At 38.3% G+C, this 18,940-nt stretch overlaps 1 protein-coding gene across 1 annotated transcript in view; it reads right to left on the bottom strand.

The window, feature by feature from the left end:
* The window catches only part of LOC119893321 (voltage-dependent calcium channel subunit alpha-2/delta-4-like), a 164,186-nt gene that overhangs the window by 68,626 nt on the left and 76,620 nt on the right, over positions 1-18,940 (bottom strand). Inside the window, exons 3-7 of the mRNA XM_038705395.1 lie at positions 10,878-10,959; positions 6,148-6,264; positions 4,715-4,774; positions 1,831-1,993; positions 1,618-1,749 (exon numbers count right to left, since the gene is read on the bottom strand). Coding sequence (XP_038561323.1) covers positions 1,618-1,749; positions 1,831-1,993; positions 4,715-4,774; positions 6,148-6,264; positions 10,878-10,959 — 554 coding nt within the window. The remainder of the gene's footprint in view (positions 1-1,617; positions 1,750-1,830; positions 1,994-4,714; positions 4,775-6,147; positions 6,265-10,877; positions 10,960-18,940) is intronic.

The following is an 18,940-nucleotide window of genomic DNA, read 5'->3' as shown; positions in this document are numbered from 1 at the left end:
TAATCTGTTGAAACAGAAGTAGAGTTGAATAAAGTTTTATGCTATTTAGTTTTTAGTGTAGACCTGGCTAAGAAAGATAAAGGTAAAAAGCTACATTGACACACATATGACACAATACAATACATCTTCCAAGACAACCTATACACGCACTTAAAGAATCCAGCCTGTGGGAAACATCTACACGCATCCTTACGGCCACCGGGACTTAAACTCCCTAAGTGGTACCAGCACCTCTAACCGGAGAATCTTTTGTAAGGAGTTTCACGGTGAGAGTGTTCAATATGAAAAAGGCATTATTTCCTATCCTGGAAAAAACCCTTGGGACTTTTAAAAGCCTGCTACACCGTGTTTGGTAACTACTGACCGCAAAGTTAAGGAGGCTACAAAGGTAACTTGTAGGTAATTTCCCTCTAGATAAAAACACACAAATGTAACAGTCTATGTGTAGCTAGAGGAGGTCATTCCACCATTTCATATAAATTAAAATAAGGTGCAGAGGCAGAATCTAGTTTTCATGGCAGAGATGATGCTGCATGCATGTTCAACACATAATCACAGTTAATCACAAATAAAAAGGTGGACTGAACAAGTTTCTCTCTAGCTTCAGAGGGGAAACAGGACTTGTTACGAAAATAAAAACATATTTAAAAAAAGCTCTTATTCACATACACTGAGAACTAAAAATATTCTGACTGGTAAATGCAAATCTTTATTTGTAGAGCACTTTTCAAAAACAACTTACAAAGTGCTTTAACAAGTGTAAAGACAATAATACAAAAACAACATAAAAGCAAGAAAACATTGAAAAGACTAAAATACACGTTTAAGATAAATATAAAATAAGTAAAATAGAATAAAATAAAGCCAAATAAGATCGGGAAAAGCTCTCCTATAAAAGTATGTTTTAAGAAGGGACTTAAAAGAGTTCACTGACTCAGCCGACCTGATTTCCTCGGGCAGGCTGTTCCAGAGCCTCGGGGCCCTGACAGCAAACGCTCTGTCCCCTTTAGTTTTCAGTCGAGACTCTGGAACAGACAACAGACCTCTGCCCGAGGATCTCAAGGTGCGTGCTGGTGTGTATGGGACTAAAAGGTCAGAAATATAATAAGGCGAGAGGCCATGAAGAGCTTTAAAAGTGATTAATAGAATTTTAAAGTCAATTCTAAAACACACTGGGAGCCAGTGTAATGAAGCTAAAATAGGAGTAATGTGGTCATATTTCTTTGTTCTGGTTAAAAGCCTGGCAGCTGAGTTCTGGACAGTCTGGAGTCGATCAGTAGATTTTTGGGTTAAACAGGTGAAAAGGCTGTTGCAATAATCCAGGCGTGATGAGATGAAGGCGTGTAAAATGGTCTCGGTGTCCTTAAAAGTTAAAAGATCGAATTTTAGCTATATTTCTAAGTTGATAAAAACATGATTGAACAAGTTTTGTGGTGTGCTGCTCGAAATTTAAATTACTATCAAACCAAACACCAAGGTTCTTCTCCCTTTTGGTTTTTAATCTTTACTCAAAGGAGAGAACACATGACATTTGATTTAAAGATTAAAAATGTTGCTGTAAAGTTGGACTTTTGCAAACAAAAATCAGCGACTTCCAGAGACGAATCTTAAACTCACCCGGGTAGATTCTGAAGAAGCCGGTGGAGCTGCCGAAGTACTGCCAGGTGAGCGTCGGATCCTTCTGGAAGTTACTGATGAAGACGTCGTTTAACGCCTCGGAGTTGTAGATGGCGTTGATGATGTTGGGATCTGCACAGAGAGCCAAACCTTACAGGAACTATTGTGTCTTAAAGGAAACTGTTCACAGATGTGTGGAGGACGACCTCTGACCTTTGTTGTAAACGTTGGTGGGAACCTGGATGTTGCTCAGCAGCGTGTTCACCGGCAGTCTGTTGAAGTGTTCGTTCTCCTCCAGGGGAAACTCGCCGCCCAGCTCCACGCTGTTCCCGTCTTCGTCTACCGTGTTGATCAGCATGGAGTTGTAGTAATCAAACTGTTAAAACAGATTTTTTCCCTTTATGTTCTTTCTGTAAACTATAACTTGAATCCATTAGTCATCTCTTTTTTTTTTTTTTTTAAATTGTACTTCTACTGTATTACTTGAATTCTGGATAGAAATTGCTTTACTGATTTTTCAAAGGTTTAAACACTCACTTAGAAGACATGGTCTTGTTTCTAAATTGTAATATATTAAATAACAATATCTCATCAAAAAGCTATTAAAACCTCTATTCATTCGATATTATTAAATATTACTTAGTAAGAATATATATGAATATGTAGGCTACATATTATTTTATACGTCACTTATACATTGTGTTTTCTGCCCTTTTTGTTTTATTGTTGTTTTTTTTATTCTTTGTTCCGGTCTAATTGGCCTGGTCTCTTGTTGTATATAATTTTCTTGTGGCATTATTGTAATTTGTACATTGTTTGTTCATCTGACTGTGTTCAATAAAGGCAAAAACAAAGTAATCAAACTGACAGGAAGAGGTTATGAAGAGGTTTTCCTTTCAGAATAAGATGCTAACTTTTAGAGAAAAGATTAATATCTGATGATACATCTGGATCTAGACAGAGGATATCCATCCTAAACCAACCAGTGTCCTAATAACCTTATAGGACCTGAAGACATTACAACAAGGTGCCTTTCCAAAATTAAATGTTCACAGTTTGAAATAAATGACATCCAACCACATTAAGCCTTATTATTATATATAAACATTATTATTATTAATGTTAAAGCATAGTAAGGAACATAAATCAAGATGATTCTTGGATTTCCTGGATAAACAGCAGAATTTAGAAACTAATTTAATTTATGTTTAGATGATAGGTACCTTTCATATGAATATGTTTACTTAATAATCAGCTGTTAAAAAATCTTTAATTTATATTTTGCAGAGCCTTAATTTTGACCTGAAATTATTAAAACTGGTGGAGAAAATGGTATGAAAATGTTGAAGAGTTACTCGTTTGTAAATTTGAGGGTTGCCAAGTTTTTATTTTGACAAATGGACAATTGCGGTTATCAAGGAAATTGTAAAAATGCTCTTTAACACTTTATATGTATACATATTAATACAGACAAACATTTAATCATATTATATTGTATTCTGGTGTATGCTGTCAAAGTAGATGGTATCATATTATTCATACATACACCACACTTTGTTGCTACCTATCACACTTTGTTTAAGCCAGTACTGCACTATTAGTTTAAGTACAACACTGTGTCTGTGTGGGTTGCCTTGTAATTTTGAGTTTAATGCTCTTGTATAGTGTCTATTTTTATTTTCCTTGAGACATATAAATTTATTTCAATGTTTTATTTAAGGTATATACAACAAATATTTTTATGAAAATAAAAGATAGCAACTATATAAGAGCTACACAACTATTTTCTACTTTCTGTCCGTGCACTATTGTAGAAACAGTTCAGTGAATCTGGGTTTGTGTCGCACTGTGTAGAAGAGCTGAGTGTTGACTTGCCAAATAAAGGATTTACAGCATCAGACTACAAAACCCACTGAATTGATAATATTATAAAATTAGTAGCCTAACACTGCAATAAATAAATTGACATATTTTTTTTCCACATGCTAAATTATGCTATTATAAGCAGAAGAGCTAGTAGTCTCTCTTATATATCAGATTAATAAAAGTACTGTTCAGCGAGAGATAGAACTGGTCTGTATACTTTATTGCTGATAAATCAAGTACTCTGCACTACACGTCACCTGACGTCCCCGTTTTTAACTGTGTGTTAATAATAGACTGTATAAGGTGTTAACAGACCTGAAATCAGATTTTACGATTTCCTGCATCAAACTGACAGAACATGCAAATAAACATCACTTTATGTCCGCGATAACCGCAAAGGTTTGTCTTTGTGAAACTTTACCGTTTCTTTTAAGGGAATAATCACTATTGTGGCCAAATTAGTGTTTGCAGTTTATAGCGTAATCAGGCCGGACATGACGTGATTATAGACAATAATTTACATGACTTACTGCTGAGGTTATATATAAAATAAAGACATGATCTTATGACTCCTTATCACATTATTTAACTTGCTATACCAACCAATCCAGGCTTTTTACTTAAATGGCCAGTAGCCTACAACCAATCTGATGCAGTATTCCACTTGCCAGAGAAGTTATTGCAGCTTTTACTTTTGCCTCAAAATGACTTGATTTCATATAGAAGTTATACTTGACAGATTATAACCAAAATCATCCTCCTTTTTATGTCATGTATAAAAACATTCTATTTTTTAATGACATACTAACCACCAGACAAAAAATGTCCCCGGTTTTCATTTCAAAAATCTGGTTACCTTACTGTAGTGTCGACCTAGTTTCCTCACAGGATCACTGAAATCTGAGCTAATCTAAATTCAGGAGTCGGCTGAAGCTTTAAAAGGTTCAATCTGCTGCAGACTGGCCTGCAGTTAGCCCTGATCCACATGCAGTTAGCATGCTAATGTTAGCATTCAGCTTAAAGCCAAAGTACACCTGAGGCTGACGAATTACAGCTTAGACCAATTAAACTTGTGATGGATTATCTACCTGTTGCAGGTCTCATTTCTCTGCAGGTTTCAGTGAGGGGTACAAACAAAACAAAAACAATGAACTATAAAAGAAACACGAACAGCTGAACTGTTGTTAAAAAATCAGCTGGTTAGTTATCAGGACAAAACAAGAGCACCAACCTCTAATGAAGCGTTGAAGTCATGGTACAGGTCAGCATCCTCTGCAGATTCAGCTAACCTCTGAGGCAAGAAACAGAGTGAAATGGGGAATAAAAACAACGTGTACCTTGTGAAAAATAATCCACACGCGTGGACTGTTAACATCCTGTAAAACAGTGGTTCCCAACCTTTTTGGATTGTGACCCCGTGAAATGAAGTAATGTCTAATTCATTCAAATCACAGGCTTAGTAAGACCAAGAGCTGTGAGCAACCCCAAAGCAGTTAAACCCTTAAAACCTTCTCAGATTGTTTAATTTCAATATTTTTAGAGTCAGTATATCACAAGAGAAAGCAGAAATAAGAGAGAGAAACAATCATATAGTGGTAGAGTGAGTCCAAGTCTTTGGACCTTATTTACCCATTTTTTGTGTCTATGTAGCCAATTGGTCCAGTGTTGTGGGAGCACGCTGCAGTCAGCTGCAGCAACACAGGGCTGCAACCTTACATACCGTCTATGGTTGCAACCTAATCCTTGCAGGCAAATGAGCCCCGTCAAAGTTCTTAATCGCTCCCTTGACAAAAAAATGTATTTTACCTCTCTGGTCTACATCTGCCTCAGTCGGTAGTTTGTTTGTGTAACTGTGTGACTTTAAAAACATCAAAGTTACACAATAATACAAACAAACAAAAGCACCAAAGTCACACAGTAACACAACGCAGGGGAAAATTACTGTTTTTGTCGAGTGGGTCTGGAGGCTTTGACGAGAGCGATATAGCGACTTTTTTTTTCTGGTTAAACAAAAAGGATCTTACTCTTTAAAAAAGGTTTGTCTCTATAGGGATCCTTTCCACAATGTTGTCAGACACTTGTAAAAGTGGACAGGGAGCAATTGCAGCACGCTCAATACCGGACCAATTTCAAAAAATGTTGTTCTATTTAGTCACATAGGCTACGTTCAAACTGCAGGCCTTAATGCTCAATTCAGATTTTTTCCCCAGATCCGATTTTTTTGTTCACACGCGCAGAAGAATAAGGAGATTTCTTCATCTAGAGTGACATCAAAGTCGCATCAACTCCGACCTGAGTGTCCAGACTCAGGTTGCATCTGCGCAAATCCGACCTCGAAAATATTCCATGTGACTTGTTCACACGGTCATAAAAAGACCAGATCTGAGTCACATATTAGGTTATATAAATTTGAGCTGCAGTCTGAAGGTAGTAACATAGACACAAAAACATTAGTTGTACTCGGTCTGTGAAACCGGCTGTGAAAAAAAAAACCCTGATGACGACACAGCGATGTCATCAGGTTTATCTCAGATTGATCTTGCAAGTCCGCCAACCTTCGTGGAAGTGAGGCACTTTATTTAATATTAGCAGCCGATATACTGCGGTGGTCTATGCAGCGTCCTGTACACCTCCGGTAGACTGTAGAAGCATCTTTGTCCTCACCTTCACTGACTTCATCTTGCTTCCCAACATTCGTTCGATCTCATCAGAGTAACGCTTCACCAAATCGTTTCCATCCAGCTCCACGATCTTAACGATGGACTCGACATCTTTCAGTTTCTATATATGGAAACAAACAAAAAAAAACAGATGTTGAAGGGCTAGCTTTCGTTAAAGACTGGCAACCAGCTTATGGAAGCTTTGGAGGATCCAAATAAAGAATAAACATCTTTAATAAATACGGACAAATTCACCGTTTCGTTACTAAAATGAGTAATGGGTTTCAGAATAGGATTTGCCAACAAGTTATCACATTTTTATAGCATAAATGTTTTTTTTTTTTAAATCTTCTTCTATCCAGACAGTAATCTTGATTGGATGTGCTTCATTTCAGGATGTTTCCACACAGTGAAACTGATCTAATGCTGTTTGGTTTGGCAGATTGGTTTGTTTTGAACAGATAGCTCAGAGAGACTCAGATTAAATCAGCTGCTGGGATGTTAGTTAGTTTTACAGCGAGGTTAGCTGGGCCGGGGGAGCGTTGCCGTTTACACTGCTAGCACAGGAGATGTGGCCCATCGGGAGGAGGAGCTTTAATAACGCTAATAAAGCTTCATTTAAGCTTTAAAGCTGACAGGACCGCTAGCAGGAGATCAGCGTGGTCACCAGAGACACGTGAACTGACATACTTGGACCTGTCCACCTGCGATCAGATGACCCAAGACGCACGTTAATGCTCGGTTCAAACAGGGCTTGAGGTAATCGGGTCACTTTCTCTGGATCAAGAAGCTCGAGGTGGATCAGCCAGCTGAGAGCGAGGAAGGACGGCCCAGGCAGGTTATTTACACTCTGAATCGCTCGATCAAGTCATTCAGTAATTCCAATTAGTCAAAGCAACCGACTTACTGAGCTGAGCACATGAGCAGAGCCAAACATTGAGTGTCTGATCTGTAACATCCATTCATCATCATCATCATCATCACCCAGGACTTTAAGATGGACTTTGACTCTTCCAGGCTGATAAATCTGGTGTTTTTGATTTTAAGCTGCCGATGGCGGATTTTAAAAATAAACGTTGCAGAAAAGCAAAGTATTGACGGTTACCTGGCTACTATACATGTAGGCTCATTTTTACGTGAGGGGATGTTTTGAAGACTCAATTAGACTTCAGTGCTCAATTTTAAATCTGCAGTTGTAGCCTGATTAATTTCTGCTGGTTTTCGTACAGAAGCTAATATTTCTGTCCCCGCAGGAGCTCTGTTTCTCTGACATAAATATAGCCAAGCCCACATACAGCTGGTGTTAAAATAAATTCAGTTTAGATGGTGAGCATGCTTTCGCGTGTGTTTAAGCAAAACAGGAAGTGCCGAGATGCCTTAAAAATATATTTTCTTGATCAGCTGCTTACTGCGAGCAACAGGGTCCTACACATAAAGGTTGTCCGCCAAAGTTACAACAAGTTTAACTAAATGTTGATTAAATATCTCACACACTGAAATCACAGCAGCAGGTATAAAATCGGACACACCTTTTTTCTTTTTTTTTTCCATGAGCAACTCAATCCAAAAACTGATGCTCCTGGTTCATAAAAATTAGGATCCGGTGGAGAGAAGGTGCATCAGTCTTTTGGAGATGTTGGAAGTACAAAAACACTCCACCTGTGTTGTTACAGGGTGATGCTTCTTCTGTTACAAAAGAGCTTTGGCTGAGTACAGACACCGGCTTTAGAGAGCATGTAAACCAGACAACAGCCAAGTTTTATTCTGGCCTGCCTGCAAGTTACAGAAGGATTAACATTAATTAGTGACAGCTGATATAACCTGCTGAAAAAACAAGAGTTAAGAGTTTTGTAAATCTGTCTTACGTTATTTTCTGCCAGTGCCAGAGTCAATCACCGTGTGAACGCAAATCATTTTTTATGTTTCTCTCTCGTTTTCACCGGCTTGCGAGTGAAACGCTGCACTGTTGAGCGCCCTGTTCTCATAAACCCTCTCATCCCCAATAAGAGAAAACATACATGAAAACAACTACATGGAACCTGAGAGTCCCCAAAAACAACTTAATCTTTACAGTATATTTCATTTGATCCAGTTATTATGTGGATTTACCGGCTTTTCAGACGTGTTTCTGGGTTGGTTGTTCTAACTACAGGAGGTGGTTGTGTGTGCTTGGTAGCAGACAAAATGCAGACTGGCTCTGATAAATCTAAATCTGAGAGATAAATGGATGAATGTCTAAAATCAGAACAGGCCACAAATCCTGACGCCGGTAAAGAGGGCTCGGTCCTCAATCTGGGCATTACCATGATCCCTGTGTGTGTGCGCGCAAGCTCCCTGCTAAACACACAGAAACACAGCGACACAGCGACACAGCCAGACGCTATCAGACACACTCACAAAAGACAAACACTTAACCTGTCTGAGGTTCAGCTGCATTTCATTAGTTTCTTTTCATATCATAGTGCCTCTAATCCAAAACAAACTCTCTTCCCGCTTTCATATTTAAAGAAAACGTCCCCCCCATTAATTAGTTTAATTGTGTGTTGGAGCAAAATCAATGAAGTAGTATAAAAGTCAAAGTAAACGTCATATTTGGCTTCTTTCCAGAGCTTATTTTTAGCAAAAATGTTCAACAACACAGGAAGCAACCCATCGAAAAAGAAACCAAAAGACCAACTGGAAGAGGAACTAGACCAAGCTGATGTGACGCTTCAGAGTTAGTTTCTTCTTTTTCTAGAAGAAGATGAAGAAATCCACCTCTCTCTGGCTCGGTGAAACCTGTTCACATGTCGCACTTTGACAACTTTTCGGGATTTCAGAAACACACCAGTCTCCTGGATAATGTGACAGCCCTATAGGTTTATGTTATGACCACTTTGTCTTTATTATTTCATTTCTGATAAATCATTATTCATCATAGTCAGTTTGAGAAGAACGGTGGCTCTAATTACTTCAATACCCATGAGCCTACGCTGCGGATGCTAAGTACAAGAAACCAGTCAGAGGCGTGATTCAGAGCAGTAATGATTTCAGGATCGTTGTTAATGAAATGCACCTTGGGAGTTGAAATATTTATTTTAACTTTTATGTTTTATGACTTTTTACCAAGACCAGGTTATCAGACTCTCCTTTAAACTCACTTTTTTCTTATCGCTTTTTTCTGAATTGATTAGTCTGGTGTTATTGTTGAAATAGTTTGATCCTGTTTTATTTTTTATCTTTTGAATTTTATTTACTTTTATTTATGTTTAACTGTAACTTACTTTGTATTTTGCTATATAAATAAAGTTATTCTTATGATTGTTATTATTGTTGTTATCTTTGGTTCTGAGGATTGATGAAGTTTCATGCCCATCAAAGCCTTGAAGAGCTCCATCTTCCATCATCTATCCCAAAGATTATTACGATTTTTCACTTCAGGAACCAGGAGCAGCCAAACAACGCATTCTCACTTCCAGATTGTCACATATGGACGCTTGATCAAGATCCCTTGGCGTCGCTTTTTAACTCCCTGCGTACCCCTTTAGCTTTGTTTTTCAGCGTTTAGGGTTGTGCGGTCAAGTTAGCAACAATACATATGCAACGTCCGGTAAGATATTCAAAGTAAATGTACCTGTTAACGTTGCAATTTGGTTAGGTTAAAGCACCAAGAGTGCTTGGTTAGGATAAGATCATGATTTGGCTCAAAATAACTACCTTACATGTGTCAGTTAACTAACATAAGTTTAGTGACTGTTATGGCAGAAAATTGTGTCCTCTTACATTATAATCTTTTATGTACGATCTTTTAATATTATTATTATTACTGTTCTCGTTATGGCTTATAGATATATATTGTGTTTTTATCCTTAACCTTTACTCCTCTGTCCACATTTACTAGGGTTTAGGTCAGAGCTGTGAGATTGTTTTGGTGTTTTCCTCTTGTTGTTCCTCTCCTGGAATTTTTTTTTTTTTTTGGAAAATCCTCCCAGTAGGGAGAAGCTGTGTTCAGCAGAGCCCTGATCTTCGCTCCATTCCAGAAAGAAAAGGAAAAGAACTTAGACGGTGAGAAATGAGTAGATAATTGAGAGAAAAGATAAAGAGAGTGAGACTGAACAGAGTGAGGGAAGTGGTCTTATACATCTCGCGCCTGAGAGATTTGCTGGATCAAAGTGGCTCCCGGACAGACGTGTCCTGGTTTCCTCTGTGGTGTCCGAGGGTTTTTGGGGTTTCCAGCTGATAAGTTGGGTTTGCAGCGTGTAGCCTCAGACTTAACCGAACTCAGTGGACCCAAATATTGCTGTGGACAGTACAGAAGTATTTCTCTGTTTATTCTCAACGGTTGGTTGTAACTCAATTCTTTGCTCAACCCCTCACCAGGAATATAATTTCCATGACAGTGACGTTACTAGCATAGCGTACAAAACCTACGTACACATATCTTTAGCGTTAATAAATAAAAGACGCTACAGGGCTTCACCCAGTGTACTGACCTATGACGCTATGGGGCTCCACAGTGGGTTAAAAACAGTTAATGGGTCTTGACCATGCGTCCATATAACCATCACAGTAACTGCACGTGTGAACACTTCTGCCAAACCTAGACACTAATAAAGCATCAACAGGACCAGTTTTAGAAGATATCAAGTCCTGAAGGCTGGACAGGAGGAGTCATGCACGTGGAGATTCATTCCTTGACATGGGTTTTCCTTTAAACCTCCAGAAATGTGATTCACTGACTTTGACTTCATTTACCTTCTGCAGCAGCAGCGAGCCGGAGTATTTAGTGGTGGACTCTCGAAGCTGAACAGAGAACACAGTCGCCCACTGCTGCACCCTGAAACACAGACAGCGGGACTATTGGTTACAAGAATACAGTATCATTATTATCTGTGGTGGTGGTCAACATGTAAACACAACAGTGGACAACTACACAAAGAAGAATAAATAATCAAACGCCTCTCAAAACTGTAAATAATTCATATAGTGGTATGTAAACATTTGGCCTGTCCCACATGTAGCAGCAGAATACCGTGGTATGAAAATTAACGGTTATCATACAACGCATCTTTGCTTGCTACAGCAGTGAATTGTACTATATCAGTTTTATTAAAAAATACAAATTTCAATACATTTTTCTGTATTTTTTTGGGACAGGACAGCGGATAGTGTGGTAGGAAACAAGAGAGACAGACAGAGAGGGGTGACACGTAGCAAAGGACCACAGGTCGGATTCAAACCAGCTGCAGTAAGGATTCAGCCCTGTTCATGGGGTGCGCGCTCAACTAGGCGAGATAAACCGCGCCCCGGATCAGTTAATGTACGGTATGTATGTACTGAATGTAAACAGTGTGACACACTGCTTTGAGTTTGGCTGTCTGTTGCCGTGGCGACGCTTTGCAGCAGCGGCGAGTTACAGCTGAAAAGGGCCGTTAAATATGACGGTGATGCAAGAGATTTAGATAATCTGTTCTTCATCTGGGTCACAGCAGAGAGCTGCAGGTGTCTGCTCAGCGCAAACTCACAGCACCGCAAAAAAACACAGCACGCAGTATCTGAACGTCAGAGGTTGACCTGAAGGCAACAAAAGTTAAAGACTAATAATCCATTATATAATAGCATTTCTGACCCCAATGTCTCTGCACTGCTGCATGTGTCACAGGTCCGTCAGTCCGTCACAAAGCTCCCATCAGGCTCAGGTGTTTTCTGTGTCTACACAGCTCTCATTCCAGGAAACCAGTTTCCCCTGCACCAATTTCTCAACATCTCTGATCCACACGCCGTCAGCCAAGCACACCTGAATATGTGACCCGCCGCACGACGTGCACTGTAACCATTTGGCTAACAAGACGCTCCAGTTTAGTAGTTTTAAATGTACCTGAAATGTGTGCGGCTCTCTGTGCAGGATCTGTGTTGCTTTCATATTGTAGTGTGCCTCTGAGTAGCTACAGTTTGTGGACAATGGCCGGTACTCGGGGACAATGTCATTCATGAACGTCCAAAAAAGATGACATTGTCGTCTTTAAAGAAACAAAATCACTCACAGGAGACATGTCCTTAAAATGTATAGCTTCATTTTTGTCATTTGTGTTTTGTGCATGTGAGGGTGTTTCAAAATGAATGCAGAATGACTTTTAAAGCTGGTGCAGATTATAATAAAGTCAATGCAATGAGACAAATGTGTGATTTTGATCTGCAAGCCACAACTTTAGTCTGAATAATGCCTTATACGGAATGAACAAACATTCAAACCAATATTAAATTGTACTGCATGCACCACCACAGGGCTGGGTGATACATCACATATATTAGATTTTTTATTTATTTTATTTATTTATTTATTTAAACAGGAAAAGATTAAGAGCAATCGGGCCTGACTCAGTATAGAACTGATTTTCAGCAGGTTCCTGTTCTGCAGAACATGAATACCTCAAACACAACAAAACTCCAAGACCATACAATAACAAACACACAGCAACAAGCACACAAACTACGATGTGGAGGTCATAAAGCTATCTCCGTGTTCACAGATATACCTGTCCATCAGATGGCGAGCAAAAGTTTGTTTAAATAGTCTTATTGATGTTATAGATCTGATGTGCTGTGGAGTATCATTCCAGGCTCTAGTGAGCAAATTAAAGAAAGATTTCTGTCCATAGCAGTTTCTAAAAGCTGGTATAGGGAGAAGTCCATTTGCAACAGATCTCGTAGTGCGTTCGGGCCTTGAGCTGAGTTTTGGAGCTAGCGCAGACAATCCTGCAGTAGTGTGTCCATTTAAGATCTGATAAAAAAGGTTCAAACCATGGCTTATTCTATAGTTCTGAAACGTCAAGGCATTACTCAAGGATAGTGCAACACAGTGGTGAGTCCAGCCTGGAAGCCTGTTGTGAATCTTATAGGCTCTATTGTAGAGTCTCGCTACAGGTTCAAGGATCTCATTTGTTGTGAGTGACCAAACAGGTAAACAATATGACAGAGTGGACAATATAATGGCATGAAGATATGTTTTAGAAACAGAATGCAGTAAATATGGTCTAATTTTACTATAAACAAATAACTTTTGGTTTAACTTTCTGGTTAAAATTTGGACATGGTCACGATAAGTAAGATGTGAGTCAAGAGAGACTCCCAGATACTTATACGTGGATACAATTGAAAGTTTTTGATTAGAAAAGGTGATGAAATTTGATATAGACAGTTGTTTCCTAGATGAATAAAAATACATACATTCTGTTTTCTTAGTATTAAGTGTTAAATGGTTATCCTGGAGCCAATCATGTAAATGCTGTAGGTCTGAGTTAAGTTTGTAATTAATTGTATCAATATCTGAGCCAGACAAAAAAATGACAGTGTCATCAGCATATAACAAAGTACTAGAAACGTCAAACACATTGGGAAGATCATTAATGTACATAAGGAAAAGTAAAGGACCTAAGATGCTGTCCTGTGGAACTCCCATAGAACACACTCGTGACTGTGATGTTACCGAGCCGATTCTTACAGTCTGAGATCGGTCACTTAAATATGATTTAAACATATCTATTGCAGAGAAGGACAAATGAAAAGAAAGAAGTTTATTTAACAAAATTTGATGGTTAACTGTATCGAAAGCTTTTCGAAAGTCTATGTATATGACTCCAGTAACCTGACCTTTATTTAAAGACGCCCGTATCTGCTCAGTAAAAAGCAGCAAAGCCGACATAGTTGACCGCAATGGTCGAAAGCCATGCTGACAATCACTGAGCAGGTTATTGTATTCAAGGTGATTAATTAATTGATTATATAATGTTTTTTCAAGTAACTTAGAAACAGTTGGGAGAATTGCAATTGGGCGGTAATTGGAGATATTAGTTGGATCATCAGACTTAAGAATCGGAGTGATCTGGGCTGTTTTCCACATGGCAGGAAATACTGATTGCCTAATACACAGATTAACTAAATGATGGAAAAGCGGAATAAGTGTACTAGCGTGAGTTTTAAGAAAAGTCATATTTAAATTATTTGTATCACAAGCCTGAGAAGCATTCAAAGAACCCAAAATGTTAGTTATATCGCTTTGTGGAATTTCAGAAAAGGAGAATTGCTGAGATGCCGCTGGTACTGAGGAACAATAAATCCAGAAGATAACTCCTGAACAGATGCAACAAAATACTTGTTGAAAGAATTAGCAATTTTATCATGATCGGTGAGAAGAGTACCATTTATGGATAGTTGTAAACTGTTATTATTTTTTAATTTATTTTCACCAGTTATAGATTTAAGTGTTTTCCATAATGTTCTTGGGTTGGAAACCGTTCGGTTTATTTGATTTTCAAAATATAGCTGTTTTGCTTTGAATAATTCAAAATTGCACTTATTTCTAAACTGTGTGAAAATAAGCTTAGCCTCAGGTGTTTTTAATGATCTGTATGTTTTCAAATAGGTGGCCTTCTTTTTTAAAAGCTGCATAATGTCAGGAGTTACCCAAGGTATTGTATTTTGCCTGATATATATTTTACAAGTAGTAGTAAATTTTTGACGTATTGTCTCCACTCTTTTATGGAAATTTGACAAAACATGATCAGGATCTTGCAAAGACATCTCATTACTCCAATCAGCATCAGCAAATTCAGCATTAAACTGGGACAATTTTGAATTTGGTACTTTTTTAATGTTACTATTTTTATGAGATTTTGGCTGTTTAAGACATTTTCTAATGGCATATATTAGTGAATGATCTGAAACTGCTGTATTTATCACTCCAGATATACTATACTTAGAAGGTTGATTAGTGAAGATGAGGTCCAAAATAGAATTTCGTGTTTTGCCAAATCTGGTGGGATCTTTGATTAATTGATGAAGACCATGTTTTATGGCAGTTGCTTTCAAAAGTTTAGATGAATTATCGATCCAATTCAAATTAATGTCACCTAGAATAACAAGCTCCTTAGTTTTTACAGATTTTATTAAGTCAGAAAGCTGCAGTAAATATGCAGTTGGACAGACATTTGGAGGCTTGTATGTGACAGTAATAGTAACTGAGAGTTGATTTGTAAAGTGAACAACTAATTGAAGTGACTCAGAAATTGTTGAAAGTTTTACTACAGAATGCGCATATTTATTATTTACATAAAGAGCAACACCGCCACCAATTCTATCAGTCCTGTCTCTGCGATACAATGAATATATTCGAATAATAAGTAATGTGTGATACAGCAAATGACCATATTGTCATATTTGAGTTTTCAGTGTTTACGCTGGTCGCTGCTGAGAGGTAGTTAACGTAAGTGTGTAGATAAGTTCATGTTGCAGTGTAAGAGTTATATAACAAAGCAGTGTGTTGTGTTTGCTGCCACAGAAAGTAAATAAAAAGTCCCTGTTTATGTAACGTTACCGAGGCGTCTTCTGGTCTTCACACCAGAGTTGGTCCAGATGGTGAAAAGCTAACAGTTAGCAGAAATATTCTAAACCTTCTTAAGGTACAAGTATCCAAGTATTATAACAAAGTTTACTTATTATGCAGTTAAATGTTCCCTGTCGGAGTTTTACTATTTTATTAATTTAAAATATTAATATTCCTGCTGCATTCATGTGGATGTTGCGTTTTACTGCTGTAGATGTTTAAGGTTGAGCTCATTTTAACTCCTTTGTTTACTGTTTGGTATTTTAATGTACAGCAACACATCATGGTCTATAAGATCATCATGTTTGCACTATGAGAAGGTACACTGTTATTTTAGACATAATGTGTGTATCAAGATGGATATCCTTTATTGCGGCATAGCCTAAATCTATCAAGATATTATTTATGAGCCATATCACCATAATGTGACAGCTATAAGCAAATTATTAAGATATTAGTATATTTACACTAACAAACACAGACCGGTATGGAGCGTTCAGATCTCTGATTGGATGTTGGGTCAGAAATAAAAGGAGCACCTCCTCACCTGCAGGCTCAGAGTTCAGGTTTGAGACTTCAGAGGGACATCTGAGCTGAGGTGTCTGAGGTGAGCGCGCGAACAAAGCATGGATGTGTCGCCATCAGGACGCATTCATGTAGCATTTTAAATCACGTTGTTCTTATTGGTCAGGTGGTGAATAATTACACAAACAGGATGAAGACAGTGCGAAGTCAGCAGAGAGGTCTTTCACACACACACACAGCGCTGCTTCAGTGCTGTAAATTGACAGTGTGTGTGTGTGTGTGTGTGTGTGTGTGTGTGTGTGTGTGTGTGTGTGTGTGTGTGTGTGCGCTCTTACTCAGCATGCGTTGAACAACGGAGGAGTTTATTGATCCATCTGTTCTGCACATTAATCCTCTCAGTGCAGGAACAGGCTGTGTGCATGTATAAAAATACATTGTGGGTTTGTTTCCAGGTTTCAGTACAATGACAGAATAAACTGCGCTCCCAGTTTGGTCTCATTGTCACTGTGGCAGTAAATATCAGTAAATGTCGGTCTCTCAGTCAAAAGAAGAAGAATTTAAATTACAGAGACGACAAAATAATTTTATGTTGCACAAACCCAATTGTAATTTGGTTCTCCACGTCTAACAACTATTATTTATATTGTGTTTTGTCCTTTTATATTTTTAACTATATTTTCACATCTTATTGTTAACTTTATATTTATTCTTCACCTGCATTACTTGCTTAAGCTTTTCTTACATTTTCTACCCACTATGTTTATTGCTATGCACCAAAATACCAAAGCAAATTCCTTGTATGTTTAAACCTACTGCTGATTCTGAGCCGCCTCCTCCCCTTAAAGTTCCCCAAATATAAGCTGTGTGAACTGAGACTCAGAGCTGCTGTTATCTAGCTGCTCTACAGCCCACTTATGACGGGATTTACAACATTTAACAAGCAAGAACTTCTTCACGACTGCAACAGAAGGGTTACTATTTTTGTTTTATTTGTATACAGCTGGAGGGTTTTTAAAACAATCACACATTGGCTACGTTGGTGTTTGACAAAGAACGACTCAAATGTCGAGAGAGTGAAGTCTGGATTCTTGTGTAGTTTACACTTACAGCTTTTACCCGTTTACCAGCTCTACATATTCAGTCCAAGGACACGAAGCTAAATAAGGAAACTCGACCCCGTTGTCTTTTCAGTTTGAAGACGACCTCCCCAACTGCTGGTCACCCTCAAGCAACAATCCTTCATAAATCCCTATGTGTGGCCCTCAGCTATCTGAGGTATTACTTTTTAGTCTTTGATCCCAAGCCTTTAACAAAAGAGCTCAACAGCAGACAGCTTCAAACATGACAGCCCACACAAAAATACACTAGTGCTCTTAGTGTGGGATGTGACGTAGTCTTATGTGCAGTAAGTACCTGCAATGTCTTTCCATTTGTCTCCAATTTCAACTAAACACGGCCAAAAAAATAAATCCTCCATCAAGATCACCTTCAAAATCTAATCAGCCGATCCTGACCCCGCTGAGGCTGATCTGTCCAACAGATTGAAGCCAATCGGACTGCAATGTTTTTCACATTACAGCCAGCAAAAAGAAAGTCAAACAAGTCGGGAGTCGAGACAGAGAGCTGCGGTGACGAAATGAAAAGAAGTAGTGAGAACAAGTTAAAGTCATATTATCTTCTTTTAGGATGATTAAGGCTGATTTTGAAAACTTGTTACAAGCAGTGGTGGGTTGAGTACTGAAAATATTTCCTCAATCCAAGTAAAATTTACCATTTGATAAACATACTCAAGTAAAAGTATAAAAGTACTTGGTCAATAAACTACTCAGAATACAAGTAACTTTGTAAAATCAAAAACAAGCTTCGCCCACTGCTTCTTCACAGGAACACACACAAAACACACCTCAGAGAAAGATTTCTAATTATAATCACCGCAAGAAAGGTGATTATGACAGGATATCTTTCTCTGAGGTGTGTTTTACCTGTCCTTCCCTTTTAGGTGTAGATGACGGAGGTAGGACCCACAGGCTATTTGCCTTAAGGTATTTAAGAGTTCCTGAAATGATGTAACTCGTGTGACTCATGCATGTTTAATATATATTTTTGATCTGTTTGGATACTAATCAGATTTTTGCTGTTTGTATTATAAAATTTTGTGTAAATGTTGATTTTCTAAACGTAAATACACGAGAAAAATGTAATATCTATATAATTTCATCTCGTGTCGGGCACAGACCTGGCACGTCGCACATATTTGTTGTCGATTGTTGATCTTTGTTGTATATTTTTATGTTATCAGTTTATATATTTATATGTACACAATATTCTCTGCCGTTGCGTTACTTCTGCACGGCACAGACCCAGAATAATGCACTTTTTTTTTTTTTTATAAATCTACATGAACGTATCGATGAGATCACTTTGAGATATCACACTTGCAAGCAGCCTAGCCTGTTATTGATGCCTGTATCTGTCGATGTCTTGAGAAGGCGAGTAGTCAACCAAACCACCTGCTTTCATATGAAGGTGCTGCATATGATTTGCCTTCTCTGATAGCACAGGCACCCAATTTAATATGATTATTCCTAAAGCATCTATGAACTTAATCTTTAGAATTATGTGACAGTAATACATGAGTAGCAGCGCGTTGAATGAACTAGGGTAAGCCTATAGAGGGAGATCTGTGCGTCACTCGTAAAGCCCAACAGGACTCTTTTACCCACCCATACTTAGTCTCTCCCTTCTTCTCATGTGTGTATCCTATTTGTTCTGCAGAGACCAAATACACTTTTAACACGCCGTTAATGGAAAGTGAAAGTATTTCTGCTGGCTTGTGAAAGGGCGATGCAGGCTGCTTTCCAACACGGCCACCGGTGGCACAGTGTGCACTCACTGGATTTGAGTTCCATTA

This window comes from Micropterus salmoides, unplaced genomic scaffold, assembly GCF_014851395.1.
Source record: "Micropterus salmoides isolate LMB-PRFRI ecotype aquatic unplaced genomic scaffold, ASM1485139v1 Ms_hic_scaffold_8, whole genome shotgun sequence".
Lineage (NCBI taxonomy): Eukaryota > Metazoa > Chordata > Actinopteri > Centrarchiformes > Centrarchidae > Micropterus > Micropterus salmoides.
The sequence above is the reverse complement of the archived record's forward strand: the minus strand, read 5'-3'. Positions and strand labels throughout refer to the sequence as shown.